Genomic DNA, 22324 nt, shown 5'->3' with positions numbered 1-22324 from the left:
TACTTTTGCTAGATGCTACCTAGAAGCAGAGACACTGGAGAGAGTTTTGAAGGTCAGGTAGCAATTATCCAGGCAAAACTGAGCATTGGTTAGGAAAGTGGGTCAGCATTTCAGTCAGAGGAAACAATGCCTATGAAGGAATGGAGTTTAAAAAGAAGTCATGAGTTTCAAGCAGGTGGAGGAGAGTCAAGTAGTCGGTACAGTTAGTGAGTAATTTGGTGTGGTGGTCTATAGAAACAGATGAGGTTCACATTAGGATGTTTCTTTTATACTAAGCCATCAGGTTGACTTGTACCTTGATAGAAATGGGAATAATCCTTATGTGTAGTACTTCATAAGGATTTTTAAATTTCAATTTGATAATATTATGTAAAGGAGCCAAGGAAACTGTATAGAACTAAACAAACAAAAGCCCCTAAACTTACATGCTGTCCAAAAGTCACCTTATTAACATAGCAAAAGATAATTGTTCCGCTCATCACTTTGAACTGAACTGAACTGAAGGATTATAGGGACTTTGTGGCAGAAACAAGGGGGAAGACAAAATAGTATATACTTCTTTTTATAAATCACAATATCACAAATTCTAATGAAATTTCCAGAGAAATTAATTGAATGGATGAAAAAAAAAATTGGGAGTAATCAAGAAAGGTTTAAGAAGAAATGTAAAGAGTATAAATTGTAAGATATTAATCTGTGTTATACAACAATAATATTTAGTCAAGAGTTTAAATGAGATTTCAGTGGTATAAAATATGAGCTACAAAAGATTAAAGTATTTATAAATATTTAATATATATAATGATCAAGAATCAAATTACTTCAAAGAATATACTAGTCAATAAATAATATTGGCATAATTGACTTACTCCTCAGGAAAAATTTAATTTAGCCTATCTTAAATTAATACATTTTATTTACCAAATAAAATCAAGATAGATTAAAATTTAAATGCAGAAATATAAAGCCATAATAGTTCTAGAAAAAAATTTGGCTTTTTTTTTTTTTTTAACTAACCTGGAGTGGAAAAGGACTTTATAAGAATGTACTGGTCCTGAACTTAAAACACAAATGTACATCAACAGATGAGTGAACAAACAAATTGTGATATATTCATATGACAGAATATTACTTAGCAATAAAAAGGAGAAAAGTATTATATTCAATAATTGTGCTGGATAAAAAGAGCCTGTTTTCACTTATACAAAATTCTGGAAAATTGCAAACTAACCTACAGTTACAGAAAGCAGATCAGTGGCTGCCTGTAAATGAAGAAAGAGTGGGATTCAAAAAGGGGAAAATTACAAAGGGCACAAGGACATTTTAAAGGGTGATGGATATGTTCATTATCTTGATTATGGTGATGTTTTCATAAGTGTATATAACAGTATATAATTAGGCACAGAGTGACTGGAGCTCAAATATTGGGATTTCATTCAATTCTGACTTTGAGTAGATAAGAATCCATGTTATACTTTCAATAATAGCCATATAATAGAAAACTTCCTTTCAAAAGAAGAAACAAGGAGATTAGAGAAAATACAATTAATTGACAGAGAAGGAAAAAAATAGACATAAAATACATAAGTATATAAAAAGTATAAAATAAAATAAAATGGAAAATATAAATCCAAATGTCAGTTATCAAAATGAATAATGAATACATTAATGGGTTAAAAGACAAGAATGTTTATAGTGGATTTACAAAACAAGGTTTAGTCACATTCTAATTAGGAAATAAAATCCTAATATTTGAGGACACAGAAAGTTAGGAAGGGAGGGAATAGGTATAGATATGTAAATATAATTAAAAGGAAGTTGGTGTAACAATAATAAAACAAACTTTGAGGTAAAAAGTATCGTTAGGGGAAGTACATTGATTGAAACTGCCCACCCTGGCCAGGCACCATAGTAGCCATTTGCATGAGTTGTTTTACAACAGGAGGTCCTGGTAAGAAACATGGAACTAAAAAGCCTCCACCAACCAGAAGAGTTCAGGAAAGGTCAAAAGGAGACACCACATGTCAGACCACCTCCCAGAATCCTTCTCTCTGGCATCCATTTTGACTGAACAAGGCATGCACCACCAGGAAGGACTCTGATTCAGAATGATTGGCTAAAGACAACCCGGAAACTAATCCCATCACCATAAAACCCAAGACTGCAAGCCATGTGACAAAGCTGTTCTCCTGAGTTCCCTTACCCTACTGCTCTCCACCCGGGTGCCCTTTCCCAATAAAATCTCTTGTTTTGTCAGCACGTGTGTCTCCTCGGACAATTCATTTCTGAGTGTTAGACAAGAGCCCAGTTTCAGGCCCTGGAAGGGGTCTCCCTTCCTACAACAGTATTATTAGGTATAAAGATGGTTACCATAATGTTAAAAGGAAAACTAAGCCAAGAAGCTTAAATTCTTAACATGTGTGTGTGAAGCCGCTCAGTCATGCCCGACTCTTTCCGACCCCGTGGACTGTAGCCCACCAGGCTCCTCTGTCCATGGGATTCTCCAAGCAAGAATACTGGAGTGGGTTGCCATTTCCCTCTCCAGGGGATCTTCCCAACCCAGGGATCAAACCCAGGTCTCTTGCATTGCAGGCAGAGGCTTTATTCTCTGAGCCACCAGGGTAGCCTAATAAGAATGCTACCAAACACTTAAAGCAAAAGCTAAGAGACATGAAAGGGGAAAACAAACAAACAATAATAGTGGTACTTTAACACACATTTTTCAAGCAAATAGCAGATCAAGCATATATAGAGATGAGTAAGACTGTAAGTAAGTCACTGCAGATGGTGACAGAAGCCATGAAATTAAAAGGTGCTTAGTCCTTGGAAGAAAAGCTATGATCAACATAGACAGCATATTAAAAAGCAGAGACATTACTTTGCCAACAAAGGTCTGTCTAGCCAAAGCTATGGTTTCCACAGTAGTCATGTATGGATGCGAGAGTTGGACTATAAAGAAAGCTGAGCACTGAGGAATTGATGCTTTTGAACTGTGGTGTTGGAGAAGACTCTTGAGAGTCCCTTGGACTGCAAGGAGATCCAACCAGTCCATCCTAAAGGAAATCAGTCCTGAATATTCATTGGAAGGACTGGTGCTGAAGCTGAAACTCCAATCCTTTGGCCACCTGATGCAAAGAAATGACTCCCTGGAAAAGACCCTGATGCTGGGAAAGATTGATGGCAGGAGGAGAAGGGGACCACAAAGGATGAGATGGTTGTGAGAGGGTAACAGGCAAGAAGGCTAGGGGTCTCCAAACAGAGGAAATATGCTGCAAGTGTCAGATGTTTTTTTCTCTCTCTTAAGAGTGGCAAGAGGAAACAAAATACAAGTGTCCGATTTTTTTCCCTTCTCTATGCAAAATGAAAAGGAGTTTTCTTTTAAAATTCTGTGTTGCCATGATGACACCAGGTTCCACCTGAACTTAACTTTTCTCAAGCCTTGAGCTAACCAATGCATTTTTCTTATGGATATGTTTTTCTTAAGCTATGTTCATGAACTATGCATTTACCCTAGACTCCGTCTTTCTTCAGAGGAGCCTGGTGAGCTGCAGTCCATGGGGTCGCTGAGAGTCGGGCATGACTGAGCGACTTCACTTTCATTTTTATGCATTGGAGAAGGAAATGGCAGCCCACTCCAGTGTTCTTGCCTGGAGAATCCCAGGGACGGGAGAGCCTGGTGGGCTGCCGTCTATGGGGTCGCACAGCAGCCGTCTTTCTTCAAGTGGGTTCCTTATAAGATTCAGAACTGATAAGGGCTCAACAAACCAGTATGTTTTACTCATACATTGTTCTCCTAGTCTATGTTAATGAAGCTATATATTTACTTGGAAACCTGCCTTTCTTCAAGATTCATGGCCTGGGATGACTCACCTTGTGCCAATGTTATCTCAAAATGCATGTTGTGGGTGAGGGGTCTGGTACCACTCTAAGTTTTGAGACATTTCCTTTCTCTAATTAACAGCTTGCTGATAGGTATATAACATACTATTAAAGGCTAGCAGGGGGCCACTCTTTCTGCCCCCTTCTGATGTCTCTGTCAGAAGCTTTGTCTATCTCTTTTATATTTTAATAAAACATTATTACACAAAAGCTCTGAACAATCAAGCCTCATCACTAGCCCTGGATTTAATTCTCTCCTCTGGAGGCCAAGAATCCCAGCATCTTTCATGGTTCAGCAACAACCTTTCTGTTGGATGGCATCACCAACTTGATGGACATGATTTTGAGCAAGCTTTGGGAGTTGGTGATGGACAGGGAAGCCTGGTGTGCTGCAGTCCATGGGGTCGCAAAGAGTTGGACGTGACTGAGTGACTGAACTGAACTGAACTGAACTGAAGACCATAAGAGATCTGAATACTACACTTAACATTGTTTTCTTGTACCCTGAAATATTTACAAATTAAGAATCAAAAGAAACGGAAAATTCATCATCTTACGTAAACCTAGTACTCTAACCATAGTTGAATTCCTATAGAAATTAACAGCAAAAAGATAAAGCTCTAATCAGTTAGCCAGTTTACAAATACACTTTGAAATAACTCATGGGTCAAATAAAAAGTTGCAATGAGAATTTTTAAAATATTACATGGAATGATAATGATTCCACATATGAAAACTTGTGAGATACAGATAAAGTGGAATGAAAAGAGCATTTAGAGTATTACAAGACTATAGCAGGATAAAGGAACCACAAGGAAGTAAAAAATAATGAAGTAAGCATCCACCGTGCTGGCCAAAAAGTTTGTTCAGGTTTTTCCCTAAGATGAATAGAAAAATCTGAATGAAATTTTTGGCCAAGCTAATACTTCAATAAGTTAAAAAAAAAGTAATAAAACCCCAAACAGTACAGAAAAAAGGAAAGTAAAAGAGGAGCATATACTAATAAAACAGTAAACAAAGGAAAATAGGATTAACAAAATCAAATGTTATTTTTTGACAAAACTAATAAAAATTAATCAAGAAATACAATAAAAGGTGTGATCAAGATATGATCATTAAAAAGCAGACATAACTAGATATGGTGATGGTTGTATAGAAGAAAACACTATGATTAATGGGATTAAAGTTTGAATACCCAGATGAACACATATTTGTCCATCTGCACTGAGTCAAGAAGAAATTAAAACCTAAATAGACCCATCACCTTTAAAAATGGAATTGTGATAAATAAAATTTATTTTTTAAATGTATCAAGCCCAGAAAGTTTATAGTCAAATTTCATTAAACATTAAGGAAAAAGGAATTTCTAGTTGTATACAAAGTGTTCCAAAGACAGAAAAAGAAGGGGTGTTCATGAGACTGTTATAAATTTGCTACCGAAATCAGACAACAGTCAGGAGAGGAAAACCACAAGGCACATATATGAGCATGGATGTAAAAATAACGAAATATTAACAAACTCCATCCAGCAATGCACACGTTGGGTTTTCCCCAGGAATTTAAGGATGGCTTACTATTAGAAAGTCTATTAAAGTAATTTACTACCTAAAAAGATTATAGGAGAATATACGCACATGATTTTCTTAGTAGATACAGAAAACCTTTTATAAAATTTATTATTAACTTATTAAAATCAATAACAAAAATCAGAAACAAGCTATAATAACCAGACAATAGGATATTGGTAGAGCCAGGCAAACAGGGAAATGCAACAGAATGGAGAACCCAAATCATACTCTCACATATGTGCACACTGACACTAATACTCAATAAAGGCACACATTTGCAGGAAAACAACCATTCATTAAATGGTGAGAGAGGAACTGAGTTATTTATATGGTAGAACCAAATCCTTATTTCATACCATCATGTATCAAAAAAAGGGCAACTTTAGATGAACTAGAGACTTTGGAAAGGCAAAATAGAAGAACACTAAGCATATTGAAAAACAGAGACATTGCCAACAAAGGTCCGTCTAGTCAAGGCTATGGTTTTTCCTGTGGTCGTGTATGGATGTGAGAGTTGGACTGTGAAGAAAGCTGAGCGCCGAAGAATTGATGCTTTTGAACTGTGGTGTTGGAGAAGACTCTTGAGAGTCCCTTGGACTGCAAGGAGATCCAACCAGTCCATTCTGAAGGAGATCAGCCCTGGGATTTCTTTGGAAGGAGTGATGCTAAAGCTGAAACTCCAGTACTTTGGCCACCTCATGCGAAGAGTTGGCTCATTGGAAAAGACTTCGATGCTGGGAGGGATTGAGGGCAGGAGGAGAAGGGACGACAGAGGATGAGATGGCTGGATGGCATCACTGACTCGATGGACGTGAGTCTGAGTGAACTTTGGGAGTTGGTGATGGACAGGGAGGCCTGGCGTGCTGCGATTCATGGGGTCGCAAAGAGTCGAACACGACTGAGCGACTGAACTGAACTGACTGAAGAATACTTATGACCTAGTAGGACAGGATCCTAGGGGCTTCCCAGGTGGCTCAGTGTTAAAGAATCTGCCTGCCAATGCAGGAGACATGGCTTCAATCCGTGGGTCAGGAAGATCTCCTGGAGAAAGCAATGGGCACCCACTCCAGTATTCTCGTCTGAGAAGTCCCATTGGCAGAGGAGCCTGGAGGGGTACAGTCAATGGGGAGCCACAAAGAGTTGGATGTGACTGAATATGAGTGAAAGGATTCTTGAAGAAGATAACTTTCCCAACTATTTTAAAAGAGTACTGATAAATGTGACTATTTCAAATATAACTATGTTCGATACAGGATACAGGATGCTTGGGGCTGGTGCATGGGGATGATCCAGAGAGATGATATGGGGTGGTAGGTGGGACGGGGGTTCAGGATTGGGAACTCATGTACACCTGTGGTGGATTCATGTCAATGTATGGCAAAACCAATACAGTAATGTAAAGTAAAATAAAGTAAAAATAAAAATTAAAAAAAAAAGCAGAGACAAAAAAAAAAACATAAACTGAAAAGTTTACAAAATGTAAAACATAATTGCGATGTATTTAGCCTGCAAAGGATTAGTCTTCTTCCTAATAAAGAAGACATGTTTTTAAGACAGTAAGAAGACAAATAGCTCAAATGGGGCAAAGGGTATGGAAGGAAATTTCACCAGAAAGAAAACATAAAGAGGGAATAAACATAAGAGAGACTTCACTTCGTGAATAGTCAGGGAAATGTAGCCTTAGACCACAATGGGATACCACTTCACACTCAACAAATCTGTGAGACTACAGAAAACTGAAGACACTGAGTATTCAGTTCAGTTCAGTTCAGTCACTCAGTTGTGTCCGACTCTGCAACCCCATGAACTGCAGCACGCCAGGCCTCCCTGTCCATCATCAACTCCCAGAGTTTACCCAAACTCACTGAGTATTACTGAGGGTAAAAATACTCGGGAATACTCATACACTGCTGGCAAACTCTCTCAGGGTGCAATTTGGCGGTATCTAGTCAACACTCCAGTGTTCTTGCCTGGAGAATCCCAGGGATGGGGCAGCCTGGTGGGCTGCCATCTCTGTGGTCACACAGAGTTGGACACAACTGAAGTGACTTAGCAGCAGCAGCAGAAGTCAACTTTAGTCCTTACCTTATGGTACAGAAATTCTACCTTAGAAAAACTCTTGCTTGTGTACACAGGAAGATATGCACAAGAATGTTTATTGCAGCAATTTTGTTACAATAAAAAACTAGACAACATTTTCAAAGTCAGCCAAAGGAGAATGGGCAGATAAATGCTGGTAGTATATTCATTTAACAAACATGAATTAAGTGTTACCTGATTTATCAGACTGGGGTGCTTGTAATGTTCTGTTTTATATGGATGCTGATTACTCTAGTGTACTCACCTGTGAAAATACATGAAGCTAACCACTTCAGTGTTGTGTACTTTTCTCTGTTTCTTCAGAGAATTTTAGCCAACTAAGATCCTGAACTTTCTCAATATGGACTAAAAATCCACTATTTATATATACAGAAAGCCTATACATATATACACTATATATATCTTATATAATACATACATTTTTATACACAACTCTGTATATACATTATATATAAAATATAAATATATAATGTAAATATTTATTATATAATTTGGGGGGCAGTATATCTCTTATTTACCTCCAACCCCTGCTCCCTGACCCCATCCACTCTCCCTCTTTCTCTACCTCCATGTCTGGAAAGACTGGTCTGTATAGACTGTACAGGAGGCTCCCATGCCTTTGGCTCCAGGATGAATTCTGCAGAAGGAGGCTCCCACAGAACGTGGGAAGGAAGAAAGAGACCGATTCCTCCCTCAAGCTCCTCCCTCCCAGAGATCTGCTTAGGGCTGTCATGGAAGGTCACAGATCTTATTAATCACTCTCCACAGAGTTCCCCAGAGCTGTTCTGTCCTTTCGCCCCTCAAAGAGGGGGATAGGGAGAAGGGAAGCTGGTAAAAATGCAAAACTCCCAAGTCTTATCCCAAACTACTAAGCCACTATTGCTGGCAATGTGATGTAGGAGTCTTTATAATATCTCCAGGTAATCTTTTTTATTCTCATTGAAATATACTTGATTTAAAATATTGTGTTAGATTCAAGTGTATAGCAAAATGATTCAGTTTTCTATTATAGATTATTACAAGTTGTTGCATATAATTCCCTGTGTTATACAATAAATCCTTGTTGCTTATCTATTTTAAGTATAGTAGTTTATATCTGTTCATCCTATACTCCTAATTTCTCCAGGTAATTCTTAAATAATTTCAATAAGATTGGAGGGCAATTGCCCTAGAGAAACAAATAATGCATGATTTTTGTACTTGTAAGTCAACATCCAAAACAATTCCTACATGGAAACACTAACTGGAATGATATGTTGGCAGTTTTGTCTCCCTGAGGGTGCCAGATGATTATATTTATGTCTACACATAAAGCTTATTTGACTGAAAGTAATTACTGATGTACAGTTGACTCTCATAGTCATTAACTACTTTCTAACAGATAAGGTCAACTGATGATCAGGTGTACAACAGCAAAACTCCCACCGATAGAGTTGCACTCAGAGACTAAAAACGATTCTGTAACTTAGGCAATCAAAATTTTCTAAGTAAATTCACATTTCAATTGCTTAATATTTAAAGAAATTCTATTTGAAACAAGAATGAAGTTAACAAGTCATTCTATAGCAAATATTATGACGTGAAATACCTCAATTTTAAATGTTACTCAAGTACTAGTTTATTTGGCTTAAAGTGTGAGTTACACTGGGGCGAAGAATCAACAAAGGGCAAGAATCAACAATAATTTTTCACTTTGGACAGAACTATCAGACAATCAACTTGTCACTAAGTAACTAATAAAAGTTATTGTAATTAATTAACTATCTACCTAATTAAATGTGAGAAAGAAACTTACATAAGTGAGTAAAGATGATATGAAGGCAGCTCATTGTATAATATGATAGAAGAGTTCTTTCCAACTTTAATATTCTATGATTCTATAAGTTATTTTGTAGGAAAAAAATGAAAAATTTCTGAAAGGATGAATACCAGTTTTATTCTAATATATACGTAAAAGTAATGAAGAGGAGTATATATACAAAAAAAAAATAATGTTTATATCTACCTGATAAGCTCTTGGATGATTTTCAATTTTTAAAAAAATATTTGATACCTTAAAACTTTTTCCACAATTAGCATATACTTCTTTGATATGCATAGAACACGTTATGACAAAAAAGGGTATCAAAAAAAGATAGGAATTGTCTTAGCATATTTTCCAAGCAACTATTTTTTAAGGAAACCAAGTTATTATTAATCAGTGTTGGGAGATGCTAGTAGAGTGCATCTGAAGCAGGAAAACACTTTAGAAATAATAGATAATCTATGGAGGCAGGGAACTGTGGAAATTAGTCCTGACCCCATGTAGCACTTAATGAAGCAGAAATTAACTCTATGCATATGGTAATTAAAGATGAAATCTGACATTAATTTTAAAAAACGAGCTATCTCTTCTATGATTGCAGAGTTCCAGAAAGAGTGATGTTTGGTTCAGTCAAGGTCAGGACAAAAGAGATGGTGAATTGGATTTCTTTGATAAAAGCAGATAGCTTTTGTTCCTAACATATTTGCATTGTTTTGTTGTTAAAGTTCTCTTTATTTCTGATTAATACATGAACTCCTCCAATGAAGACACATTAGAATTAGCATATCCCCCCTAAAAAAGAATTAGCATTTCCTGAAAGGTCTACCTTCTGCATCATTTCCATGGCAACCAGCCACTGCAGCTAGGCAAAGAGAAGCCATAATTCATTTCTCTAAAGTGCCACTGAGTTCATATCTAATTCGCACATGTAGGTTTATGTGTGCTATGGGTGACTGTGTACACATATATATGCCAAACAATGCATATATATATGTATATGAGTGAGTGTGGCAGTATTCAAAAATGGGAAAAAACAATGTCCTTTCACAAAGAGGAAACTTTGAACATCATTGTTATCTTTGTATTTACATGCAAATCAAAATAAAGCGATTAACAATCAATTTTATTAGAGGAAAGAAACTAATTTGCTATTTATATTTGCAAATTTCCATGCTTACTATGATTGAGAAAAATTATGCCGGAAATTTAAGTTCCTGGGTATTTTATGACCTCAATATTTCACCCTAACATTGTTTCACAAATTTTTAAAGTCAGGCAGAAGCACAGTATTATATTTGAGGTAAGAAATAACATTTAAATTAAACTTCTTAGAAAATGTATAACAGAATTAGTGAAGAAGGAATATGAAGATACTTAATAACATAATAAAAATAGACATTTAGTCATCTATATATATCTCTATATACATAAAATGATGGTTACATTGTTATCATTATTGTTTATTGAAATTAGCCTCCAAAATAGCCCTCAATACCTGCCTCCTAATATTCATAACCTTGTGCAATGTCCTCTCACACTACACTAGGATTGGTTGGTGTGATACAGAATATAGAAGAATCGATGGCATTTACCTTGGTAATTGGATGCTAAAGCTGAATCTCCAGTACTTTGGCCACCTCATGCGAAGAGTTGACTCATTGGAAAAGACTCTGATGCTGGGAGGGATTGGGGGCAGGAGGAGAAGGGGACGACAGAGGATGAGATAGCTGGATGGCATCACTGACTCGATGGACGTGAGTCTCAGTGAACTCCAGGAGATGGTGATGGACAGGGAGGCCTGGCGTGCTGCAATTCATGGGGTCGCAAAGAGTAGGACACGACTGAGCAACTGAACTGAACGGAACTGAACCTTGGTAATTAGGTTACAAAAGACACTGAAGATTCCATCTGGAGATTAGGCTATAATAGACAGTGAAGCTTCCATCTTGGTTCCTCACGCACTTTCTTGGATAATGTGTTTTGGGGGAAGCCAGTTGCCATGTCATCAGAAGCTCTTTTGAGAAGCCCTGGTATTGAAGAACTAAACCCTTTGGTCAACAGCTAGATGAATCACCTTGAAAGCAGACTCTCCAGCCCATTCAGGTCTTCAGATAACTGCAGATCTGGCGTGTCATTGAGAGACCCTGAGCCACAGTCATCTAGCTAACCGCTTAGCTAAATTCTGGATTTGTGATCCTCAGAAACTGTTTGAGATAATAAATGTCTTTCATTTTAAGCTGCTAAGAAATTTTGGTAACTTGTTGTATTGCAGTTGTTAGCTAATGCAGATTTTGGTATTGAAAATAAGCATGGAAAAAGAAATGTCAAATGAAAAATTGAGAAAGGTGAGCTTGGACATGAATGATCATGAAGACTTAGGTATGATGACTAAGGAATTTGAAATGTATCCTAAAAACTATGGCCACTGAGGATTTATTAACAAGGGAATAGAATGATAAGATATGTATTTTAAATTACTTTTGTAACATTATATAGGTAATGGATTAAAAGGAGGCAATACCGAATATAGAGATACCATTAGGATCACCTGCAGAAATTCAAATAAGAAATGATAGGGACCTGAACTAAGTCAGTGACTGTAAGGTTGGAGGAGGAGAGGATTTGAGAGAGATTAAGAAGGCAGAATGTAAAGGTCTTGGAAGGGAGTAAACCTCACATTATTGACTAGAATGTCTGGGTTGATAGTGGTACCATCTACTGAAATACAGGAGGCAGGAGAATGCATTTGGTTTTAGACAGAGTTCGAGGTACCTGGAAGGAACAGGAAGAGCTTTCTATCAGTCTCTTGATTACATGGGTTTGGAGCTTTAAAGAGTTGTCTAGGTGAGATGTAAAAGTTTGAGGGTCATCAACATATAGTGAGTGACTGAAACTATGGCAGCAAATAAGACTACTCAGAGGGAGAATGTGGAAGGAGAGGGAAACACCAACAGCAAGAAGAGGGCCATGGAGGAGAAGCCAAAGGAAAAGTCTACAAAGATTCAGCTTGAAAGGTAAGGGGAAAGAAACCAGTATAACGTGCAAAAGAAGAGGAGGAAGTGACAGGAAGGACAGAGTGGCCATGGGGGTTAAAGTGCTGAAAGAGCCAATTAGGTCAGAACCAAATATGGACTAAGTTTCAGGTCTATTGGGAGGGGTCAGGGGGAAGTGATGTTAAGCATCTGTTCCCCAAAATGACCAATTATGGCAAATAGCCACAACACTTCCTCCTTTAATTTAATGAGGGATCAAAAAGAAAAGAGGCTTCCATAAAAACATAATTAAGAAGATGGGTTTCTACAGGAACCTCCGTGCTCCGCCTATATACCTGTCTTCTTGTGGAAGAGTAGTGAAGAGTATAGACCATGGAACTGTCTAGACTGAGCTCAAATCTAGATCTTCTGCTTTCTAGCTGTGTGTCTTTGAAAGAATCATTTAATCTCTCTATGCTTCGGTTCCTCATCTTTAAAATAAGCACAGTGTCTTCTTCGTGTGGCTGCTGTGAAGATGAAATTTATGTACTTATTCAGTGCCCATCATTAAGGCCATGTGCCAGGCACTAGAGATAGAGCAATCAGTAAAAGAGATCTGGTCCCTCTGCTCATGCATTTTACAGTCTAGTGAAGGAGATAACTATTAGACAACTAACTTATTAGTTGTTGTCTCATCTATTAGACAACACAGGTCTTTGAATTATGGTTGCCAGTTGTACTGTAAGAGAACACAGGAGTTCTGTGATCAGATTTAAAATTTGCCAAAGCTTCTCTAGGAAGTAAGGAAATAATATTTAAATTGAGTCTTGAAGAAGGAGGAGCTGGTTAAGTAAAGAGAGATGGAAGAACCATCCAGGCAGATGGAATAACATACTCCAAATCTCAGAGCTAAGAGGAAGTATATTGCATGTGAAGAACTCAAAAGACATTGGAGTCTAGTGATAGGATGTGAGTAATCGCCTGATGTCAGACAGGAGAACTTGATAGCAGCCAGATAATGTGGAGCTTTGAGGGGTATTTCAAAGATTTTGAATTGTATCTTGATAGCAGTGGGCAGCCATTGAAAAAGTTAAAGTATGGGAGTGGCATGATTAAGTTTTTTCATGACTCTGTATATCCTTTATTGGGCAGCTACAAGAGTAAATAAGAGGAGACTAATAAGCAGGCTGTTGCAGGACTCTAGGCAGGAGGTGATGCGTGGCTTGGATAATATGGTGGGGGCCACAGACACAGGTGGAAGGAAGCAGGTTCAGAATACTTTCATATATGATTTTTCTCAGTCTTCCTCATGCCATAAATTTAATAACTGCTCACAGAGTTATTCAAGCCATAAACTTAAGTTATGCTTGACTCTTTCCTTTTTCTCACTCTTCACATCTAGTCATTGCAGCTCTGTTTTAAATATGTCCCAATTTCAGCCTCATCTCAGCCTTTCTACCCTCACTACCTCTACCCTAACCAAGCCACCTCTTCTCCCACCTGGACCATGGAAAGCGTCTCCTAACTAATCTCTGTGTCTGCTTTTCTTCCCAAGTCTATTCTCATAAACCATCTGGAGTGATCTTTAAGAGGTATAATTCAGTGACATTACACTCTACATTACACTCTAATGGCTTTTCATCACACCTGGAACAAAATTCAAATTTCCTACCATGGCCTCCTGGCTCTGTGATCTGACCCCTTATGGCCTCTCTGGCTTGATTCCCTCACCTTGCCCATTTATTTATCAATAGCCCCTGGTCACACTTGCCTTCCTTCCATTCCTGGAATACACTGAACTTATTTCCACTTCAAAGCCTTTAGGCTTGTTCCCTCTGCCTGGATTGCTCTTCCCAGATCTTCCTGAGGCCATCTCCTGCATATTATTTAGACCTCTAAGAGAAAGAGCCCACTCCGTCCTTATTTGCCTTCTTATCCTTAGATAAACTGAAAATAATTTATTTATGCATTTACTCTCTTCTATCTGTCTGGAGCCAGAAGAAGGTAGATCATTTTAGAACAAAAAGGCAAGTTAATACTGAGAGGAAATATCTATGGATCTTTTTCCAGGGTGGGGAGAGGTATAAGGACATTCTGAATATGTATTCAGAATACATAAAAACTCTTACAATTCAATAATAAGAGGACAAATGACCCAGTGAAAACTTGGGCAAAATGTTAAAATAGATATTTCACCTAAGAAGATACTCAAATAGCTTATAAAGACATGAAAATATACTTAACATCATTGCTCACCAGGAAAATATAAATTAAAACCACAGTCAGATCCCACATCACACCCACTAGAAAGGCTATAATAAAACAAAAATAACACATTCTGTCAAAGATATAGAGAGAAATGAACCCCTAGACATTTCTGGTGGGAAGGTAAAATGGTATAGCCATTTTGCAAAACAGTTTGATAGTTCTCAAAAAAAAAATTAAATTTACCATACAACCCAGCAATTTCATTCCCAGGTATCTATCCAACAGAATTTAAAACATATGCTCATCCAAAAATTTATATATGCATGTCCATCAAAGTATTATTCACAATAGACAAAAAGTTATAAACAACCCAAACATCCATCAACGGATGCATGAGTAAACAAAATGTCGCACATCCAAACGACAGAATATTGTATGGATATAGTACAGCAGTAAAGAAGAATGAACTACTGACATGTGCAATGATCTAGAACATGATGCTGAAGGAAAGAAGTCAAATGCTTTTAAAAGACCACACATGGTATGATTCCACTTATTTGGAGTATCCAGAATTGCAACCATATATAGACAAAAAGCATGTTAAGAGATCATCTAGATCAGGATGTGGGAACAGGAGTGACTGAAATGGACAGAGGGGATATTTGGGGGGTTATAGAAATGTTCTGAAATTGAAGTGTGTTGATAGTTGCAGAATTTTGGAAATTTGTTAAAAACCATTAAATTGTAGACTTAAAAGGGTGAATATTATGGTATATAAATTATACTTTAATAAAGCTATTTTAAACATACCACCTTTTAAAACACTATCCATTAGACAGTAACCTTATTTGAAAACAGGTATATACAAATGGTCTCCTCCCCTGTTAGGTGGAGTTTATAGATGGGCACAAAGGCAAACCTCATGAATCCAGGTTTCCTTAATTTCATCAGAGAGCAGGAAGAAGTGGACTAATGTTTGTCCTAGAGAAGGCATTGGTAAGCAAATTCACTATGACACCAGCTAACAGAGGCAGCTTTGGAATGTTCACAAAGAATAGATTCCCAAATTCCCTGTGCGTACTTTAGAGGCACCCAGTCTTAATACAAGGATCTGCTAGTATGAAGTATTTTTATACTTTAAAGCGGATTCCTGCAACACAATCTTTTGGTAGCATCATTTGAGCTTCCACTTTTAAATACTTAAAATTCAATTTCAGACATCTCATTAAATCATGTCTTACCACGCCTGAATGTTTAAATGAGCTATTTAAGAATACATGCAGCTATTTCTAGACGTATTCACGTAATTATACTCTGACCCAGAATATGTATACAAATATCATACATTTACACATTTTAAGAGACAGAGTAGCTGGAAATTCATATTTAGTTTTGAGGATCTGGAAATACATTTTTGTCCATCATATTGCAGTCATGTACCTGGAGTGCGATGGTCCTCTTTCCTGGGAAGTTTGGGAGGACAGACTTCCATCAAGGGAGTTTCCTCGGTGGCAGCCTGAAATGGTGGCCTTGGGTGAGATGGAATCTGACTGGAATGTTTCACAGACCACCTGGAGTCCCTTTCGGGGTTAGAGACAGTAGATTAGTGGTTTGCTTTTTTTTTTTTTCTTCAGGAATATCTTCTAGAATTATCATATTATTGTACATACATTGTTTTTTAAATTAAAAAAAAATTTGCAGCATAAATATGTCATAGACAAAGGGATTTTGCCTTTGTCTAAGAAGGAATAGAAACAGGCTTCTAAAGAGCCCCTGTATCATTAAAATTCTTTTAGGCAAAGTACTTTTATGTCCTTTATTTCATTTTGCCCTTGATTCTTTTCTCTTTTCACCTCCATATCCAGTATCTACAGAAGAAGAGCTGCAAACTAATAATTCATCAAAGATATGTCAGTACCGAGGTGAATGGAATAGAGGCATGAGGCACAAAACAAGGGTAAGTGAAAAACAGCTAATCAAATCAAAGTCAAAACATGAAAATGAAAGCGCAAGTTTCAGATTTTTTCATCATTCATCAGAGGGGAGATGTAAGACATTTTTCCCAAATGAACACAATAATCTTTATTTGTAACCACAAATTCATTTCACTTTATTGACAGAGTAGCTTCCTTTAATTACATTTATCTAATAAATGTAATTCTGCCTAATGTGAGATATTTTCCCATCAGTATTATAGATAAATTTCTTTGCTAAAAGATAGACCCACAAAAACTGATCATAGTATTTTAACCCCTTACAACTTCTGTTGTATTTTCATATGTAAAATAAGAAAGTTTTGTTCAACCATGATGCATAGAGAGAATAGAATACAGCTAGAAATTTGATAAAATAAGTCTTCTGAATTTGATCAAAGAATCCTTTAGCAAGAACATACTATGTATGTTTCATGTTAGATGTTTTGGAGATAAAAACATATTAGATGAATCTGGCCTTGAAATCAAGAACTTACAGCTAAGTTTTAAAACAGATAAACAAAGATTATAGCATCATTTCCAATAGGAGTACAATGCAAGCCACAAGTAGGAGACATATATCTTATTTTTAAAATAAAATGAAATAGGCAAAATTAAAATTTTAACTCTATATTCTGTTTAATCCAAAATTTTAATTTCAACTCATCATCAATATACATATTACTAAGATATTTACAGTTTCTTCAAAATATGGTGTACATTTTACACTTAACACCAGTTTAGACTATTCGATCAATTCAAAATAATCATATTTCAAGTGCTCAGTAGCCAAATGGACCTGGTGGCTGTCATATTGGACAGTGCAGGTTAAAGCAATTAGATAAGAGTTCATGGGGAGTTAAGGTCTAAATAGGTCCCTAAAGGAAAGATACAATTTAGATAGGTAAAGGGAGGAAAGAGAGCAATCCAGCATAAGGGAACTGTCTGAGCAAAGCCTCAGAGGCTAATGTTGCAAGCCCTGTATCCTGGGAGCAACCCTTTACTAACTGAAGGGATAATGGAGGTCACCTAAGAAGGATGATGCTAGGTGGTGGAAGGCATAGAGAACCAGGAGGAGGAGTTTGGTCTTAAGGTGAGGGGACCCACTAAAGGCACCTAAGGAGGAAAGGATGCAATAGAAGAACAGTGCCTTGTATATAATGAGCCTCTGAGGAATGATGAACTAATAAATAAATGATGCATTAGGAAGATTAATCAGGCTTTATGAACTATATTTATATGAAGCAGGAGAGGCTAGAGGTAGAAAATCCAATCACGTGGTTCCAGCTGCAATCTACATAGGAAGACCTAGATTTAGAAGATAGCAGTGCATATCTGAGCAACAGAATGAAAAGAAAACAATATAACTCAGCAAGAAATCAAATGGAGAGGATTAAAAAGACTGAAATGTTGAATTTATGTATTTCACTGTATCTAAGATGTCTTCAGTTATAAGACATCATTATTTTATGTATGATCTTAAAAAAAATTCTGTTAAGTTCTTAGTAGTGAGGGCTGTTTATTTTATAGTTATTAAAAAGGTCTACTTAGCCTTATTTATGCAGATCTTTTGATTATATACCCACCCCATGCATGTGCATGCTCAGTTTTTGTGTGACTCTTTGTGACCCTACAGACTGTAATCAACCAGGCTCCTCTGTCCATGGAATTTTCCAGGCAAGAATACTGGAGTGGGTTACCATTTCCTTCTCCAGGGTATCTTCCCAACCCAGGGATCGAATCTAATCTCCTGTATATCCAGCATTGGCAGGTGTGTTCTTTACCACTGAGCCTCTTGAGAAGTATAAATACATCCCATGTATATGTAAAAAGGAAAATATAAGTGAAATAAATTGGTGTAGGTATTCCTAAAATGTTTTCACATTTATAAATTTCAACTCAGAGCTGTTGATATATATTTTTACCATAGAATAACTTACACTCCATCAAGAGTGTTATTTCTTAAAAGAGTGTTCCACTATCCCCTCTGACATTCTCCCAAGCCACTATGATTCTGCAAACTTAGATGCTAAAATGATCACATTTTGCTGCATAAGAATGACAATCACATCAAGATTTCTACCAGGCAGAGAGATTGTAAGAGGCTAAAGATCATGAAAAGTACACTATATTTCAAATGTGTTAAAAGTGAAAAAAATTTACATCTGAGAATAGACGAAACATAGCATATAAATCACAATGTCTATACTTAGCTCTACAGAAGACATACTAAGATGTTAACATTTTTAGTTTTGAGGGTAAAAAGGATGATGATAATGGATAATAATAATAATCCTGGCAATAATGCATGAGTTGGAAAGAGGATTCAATTTTGATGGATAACCGTAAATTGTGTTTTCCACATGTTGAAATGAAAGAGAAAGCAGGTCATCTAACACATATTAAATTAATGATGGTATACATTTCTATGTGACTTTGAACTACTCTGGCTTTCATTTCTTTCTTTTCTGAATCAAGTAGTGCATGGTGAATTTACATTAAATTATATTCTGCTTTATGACACATCTTCTGTTTTATGTGGATTTGTCTTTAGTTTCCTTTAGAGGTGGGACTGTATCTTAAGCCTCCTCTCTACTTCCTCCTCCACACCCGGTATAGTATTATTTTACTTATATTAGGGTTGCCTAGCAAATATTAGGAGATTCAGTAATTGAGAACAAGATACTTTAATGTGGAATGAATAATGATAACTAACATTTATTAAGTGTTACATGCTAGCTACTGAGAAAAAGCACTGGTCAAATCCTACCCTTCAAACCTCGCTATGTTCAAGGAGTATTCACCTTTCTTCTCACGGTTATAATATACTCACCTCTCGGTGTCTTGTGTCTTGATTTGGTGATTCACAGGTCTGACTTTGACTATTGATAGGAGAGCTTCTCTTAGCTGCAAATATGGATGAAATCCCATCACAAATTTTATAAGATTATATAAGTTATATAAGGTATTTTTTTCCTTTTTTCTTTTATATTTTACATATGGTAACATATATGTTTCAATGTGTGCATGCGTGCTCAGTTGTGTCCACCTCTTTTCAATCCCATGGACTGTAACCCACAAGGCTCCTCTGTCCATGGAATTCTCCAGGCAAGAACACTGGAGTGGGTTGCCATTTCCTTCTCCAAGGGATCTTCCTGACTCAGGAATCAAACCTGAGTCTCTTGCACTGCAGGCAGATTCTTTATCATCTGAGCCATCAGGGAAGTTCATCTCTTTTTTGAATCAAAAACCCATTTTAATAGATGGTTAAAACCTTGAAAGAAGACATTTAATAGCATGTATTGTAAGAGAACTTCCCTGGTGGCTCAGACGGTAAAGTGTCTGTCTACAATGCAGGAGACCTGAGTTCAATCCCTGGGTTGGGAAGATTCTCTGGAGAAGGAAATGGCAACCCACTCCTGTACTCTTGCCTAGAAAATCCCATGGACAGAGGAGCCTGGTGTCCATGGGGTCGCAAAGAGTCGGACACAATTGAGCAACTTTACTTTCACTTTCACTTTCTTTTCATTGTAAGAGAAATCAAACAACTGATGAAAAAATCTTTGCATTTTTAGGTTATCAATATAGATTTCTTCATCTATTCAGTCCAACTCGATAGGTTAAGGTGCTAAAAAAATTAGCCATACTGAAAATTGTAACAGTTAATATCTACATAGTACCTAACATGAGCTTCCCAGGTAACTCAGTGGTAAAGAATCAGCCTGCCAATGCAGGATACGCAGGAGATGTGGGTTCAATCTTTGGGTCAGAAAATCCCCTGGAGTAGGAAATTGCAATCCGCTCCAGTATTCTTGCCTGGGAAATCCCAGGGACAGAGGATCCTATTGGGCTGCAGTCTATGGGGTTGCAAAGAGTCGGACAAGATCGAGTGACTGAGCTCATATAGTACCTAATATCTGTCAAGTTCTGTTCTAAGTGTTTTTACATGTATCAATTCTTTTAATACTTATAATAATCCCTATAATAGCTTATGGTATATTACCAGATCCATTTTACAGATGAAAACATTAAGGAATAAGGAATGTGGGGCTTCCTGATAGCTCAGTTGGTAAAGAATCTGCCTGCAATGCAGGAGACCTTGGTTCAATTCCTGGGTTGGAAAGATCTGCTGGAAAAGGGTTAGGCTACCCATTCCAGTATTCTTGCCTGGAGAATTCCATGGACAGAAGAGCCTGGCAGGCTATAGTCCATGCGGTCGCAGAGTCAGACACAACTTAGCAACTAAAACCTAAAGAAATGAAAGCACTTGGGGGAGGTTAGGTTATATACATGATAAAAGATCTGGGGTGAAGCATGAACTTTCCAGGCACTTTTCTAGCTATCATGTTGTACTCTTTCTACAGTTTGACAATAGGACTATTTCATTAGACAATCCCAGTAGTGAAATACTTTGATAGCAAACAACAAATCTCCACTAAAGCAAGATTGTTAAGGAGCTGCTACTCCATCCATCATAATTATGATTAAGATGAAATAATAATAATGGCTACCAGTTATTTATTTCCTATGTGCCTGGCATTCTTCTAAGCAATTTTACATATATCAGCTCATTTATTCTTCATCATAATCCTGTAAGTATTTGTTACACTATATTTATATGGGAGTTATATCTGTAACTCCCACGTTACAGATGAGGAAATGGAGGCTTAAACAGGAAGTTTAAGTGACTTAACCAAAGTCATACTTTGGTAATACCACAGCATGTGCTCCTGGTTTAGAGTTTCTCATCATGTAAATGAACCCTACACCCAGGGGCCCCTAGATAACTCCCTGGAGGAATTTTCTTCCTCTTGGTTTCTTAGTGAATCACCCATCACCTTCATGACTATGTATGCTGAGACCATCCCACTAGGAGTTTGAGTCACAAACCTGTAATGATGTTCCTGATGGGCTTCACCAGTGCTGTGAAGCCGGAGACTTCAGGCTGTCTGTGTTCCCACATGGGCTGCCATATAACAAGTCCACTGGCCAGTCGAAATGTGAGGTCAGATTCCTAGAAGGAGAGAAAGAAGATCTATGTCCAAGAACTGGCTGAAGAAAACAGTCAATGCAACAATTAACATCTGTCACAAACTATTGTGTGTAAGATAGGTTCAAGGGTGTATTGTGCAACATGGGGAATATTGCCAATATTTTGTAATAACTACAAACAGAAAGTAACTTTTTAAGATTGTATTTAAAAAGAACATCATTCATAAGATTATTTTCAAAGTAGGCTGATCTTCAACATCTTCCTTCCTCACTCAGATGAGTGTTTTTAGGATAAATCAATAGGCCTAAATTATCATCACAATGGGCTTCCTGGGTGGTGCAATGGTAAACAATCCCCCTGCCAAAGTAGGAGACACAGGAGAAACTCAGGTTGATCTCTAGGTCTGGAAGTTACCCTAGACGTGGAAATGGCAACCTTCTCCAGTATTCTTGCTTGGAAAATTCCATGGACAGAGGAGCCTGGTGGGCTATAGTCCATGGCGCCGCAGAGTTGGACACAACTGAGCACACACATCATCATCACCATAATTACTACAAAAATCATGGTGATCGCCTTTAGGCAAAATTAGTAATTAATTAAGATGGAACTTTGGGCAGAGCACAAAATACAAATTATTGTTTTCTATTAGCACTCATTGAGTCCTTTTCATTTCAAGGGCCTAGGCAGATCTCTTTCCTTATGCCTATTGATATTGATATTATCCCTCTTAAAGAGTTAATTGTTCTCTTTCTCTCTCATAAGGCAATAGCCTCAGATGCTGGCCATTTTGACTTTCTATTCTCCAGTCCATCTCTTGTTCTTGCATT

At 37.2% G+C, this 22324-nt stretch overlaps 1 protein-coding gene across 1 annotated transcript in view; it reads right to left on the bottom strand.

Moving 5' to 3' along the window:
* Positions 1-22324, bottom strand: part of UNC80 (unc-80 homolog, NALCN channel complex subunit) — a 209402-nt gene that overhangs the window by 170659 nt on the left and 16419 nt on the right. Inside the window, exons 5-7 of the mRNA XM_052662586.1 lie at positions 21395-21518; positions 19338-19411; positions 15972-16111 (exon numbers count right to left, since the gene is read on the bottom strand). Coding sequence (XP_052518546.1) covers positions 15972-16111; positions 19338-19411; positions 21395-21518 — 338 coding nt within the window. The remainder of the gene's footprint in view (positions 1-15971; positions 16112-19337; positions 19412-21394; positions 21519-22324) is intronic.

Source organism: Budorcas taxicolor, chromosome 2 (genome assembly GCF_023091745.1).
Source record: "Budorcas taxicolor isolate Tak-1 chromosome 2, Takin1.1, whole genome shotgun sequence".
Classification (NCBI taxonomy): Eukaryota; Metazoa; Chordata; class Mammalia; order Artiodactyla; family Bovidae; genus Budorcas; species Budorcas taxicolor.
The sequence above is the reverse complement of the archived record's forward strand: the minus strand, read 5'-3'. Positions and strand labels throughout refer to the sequence as shown.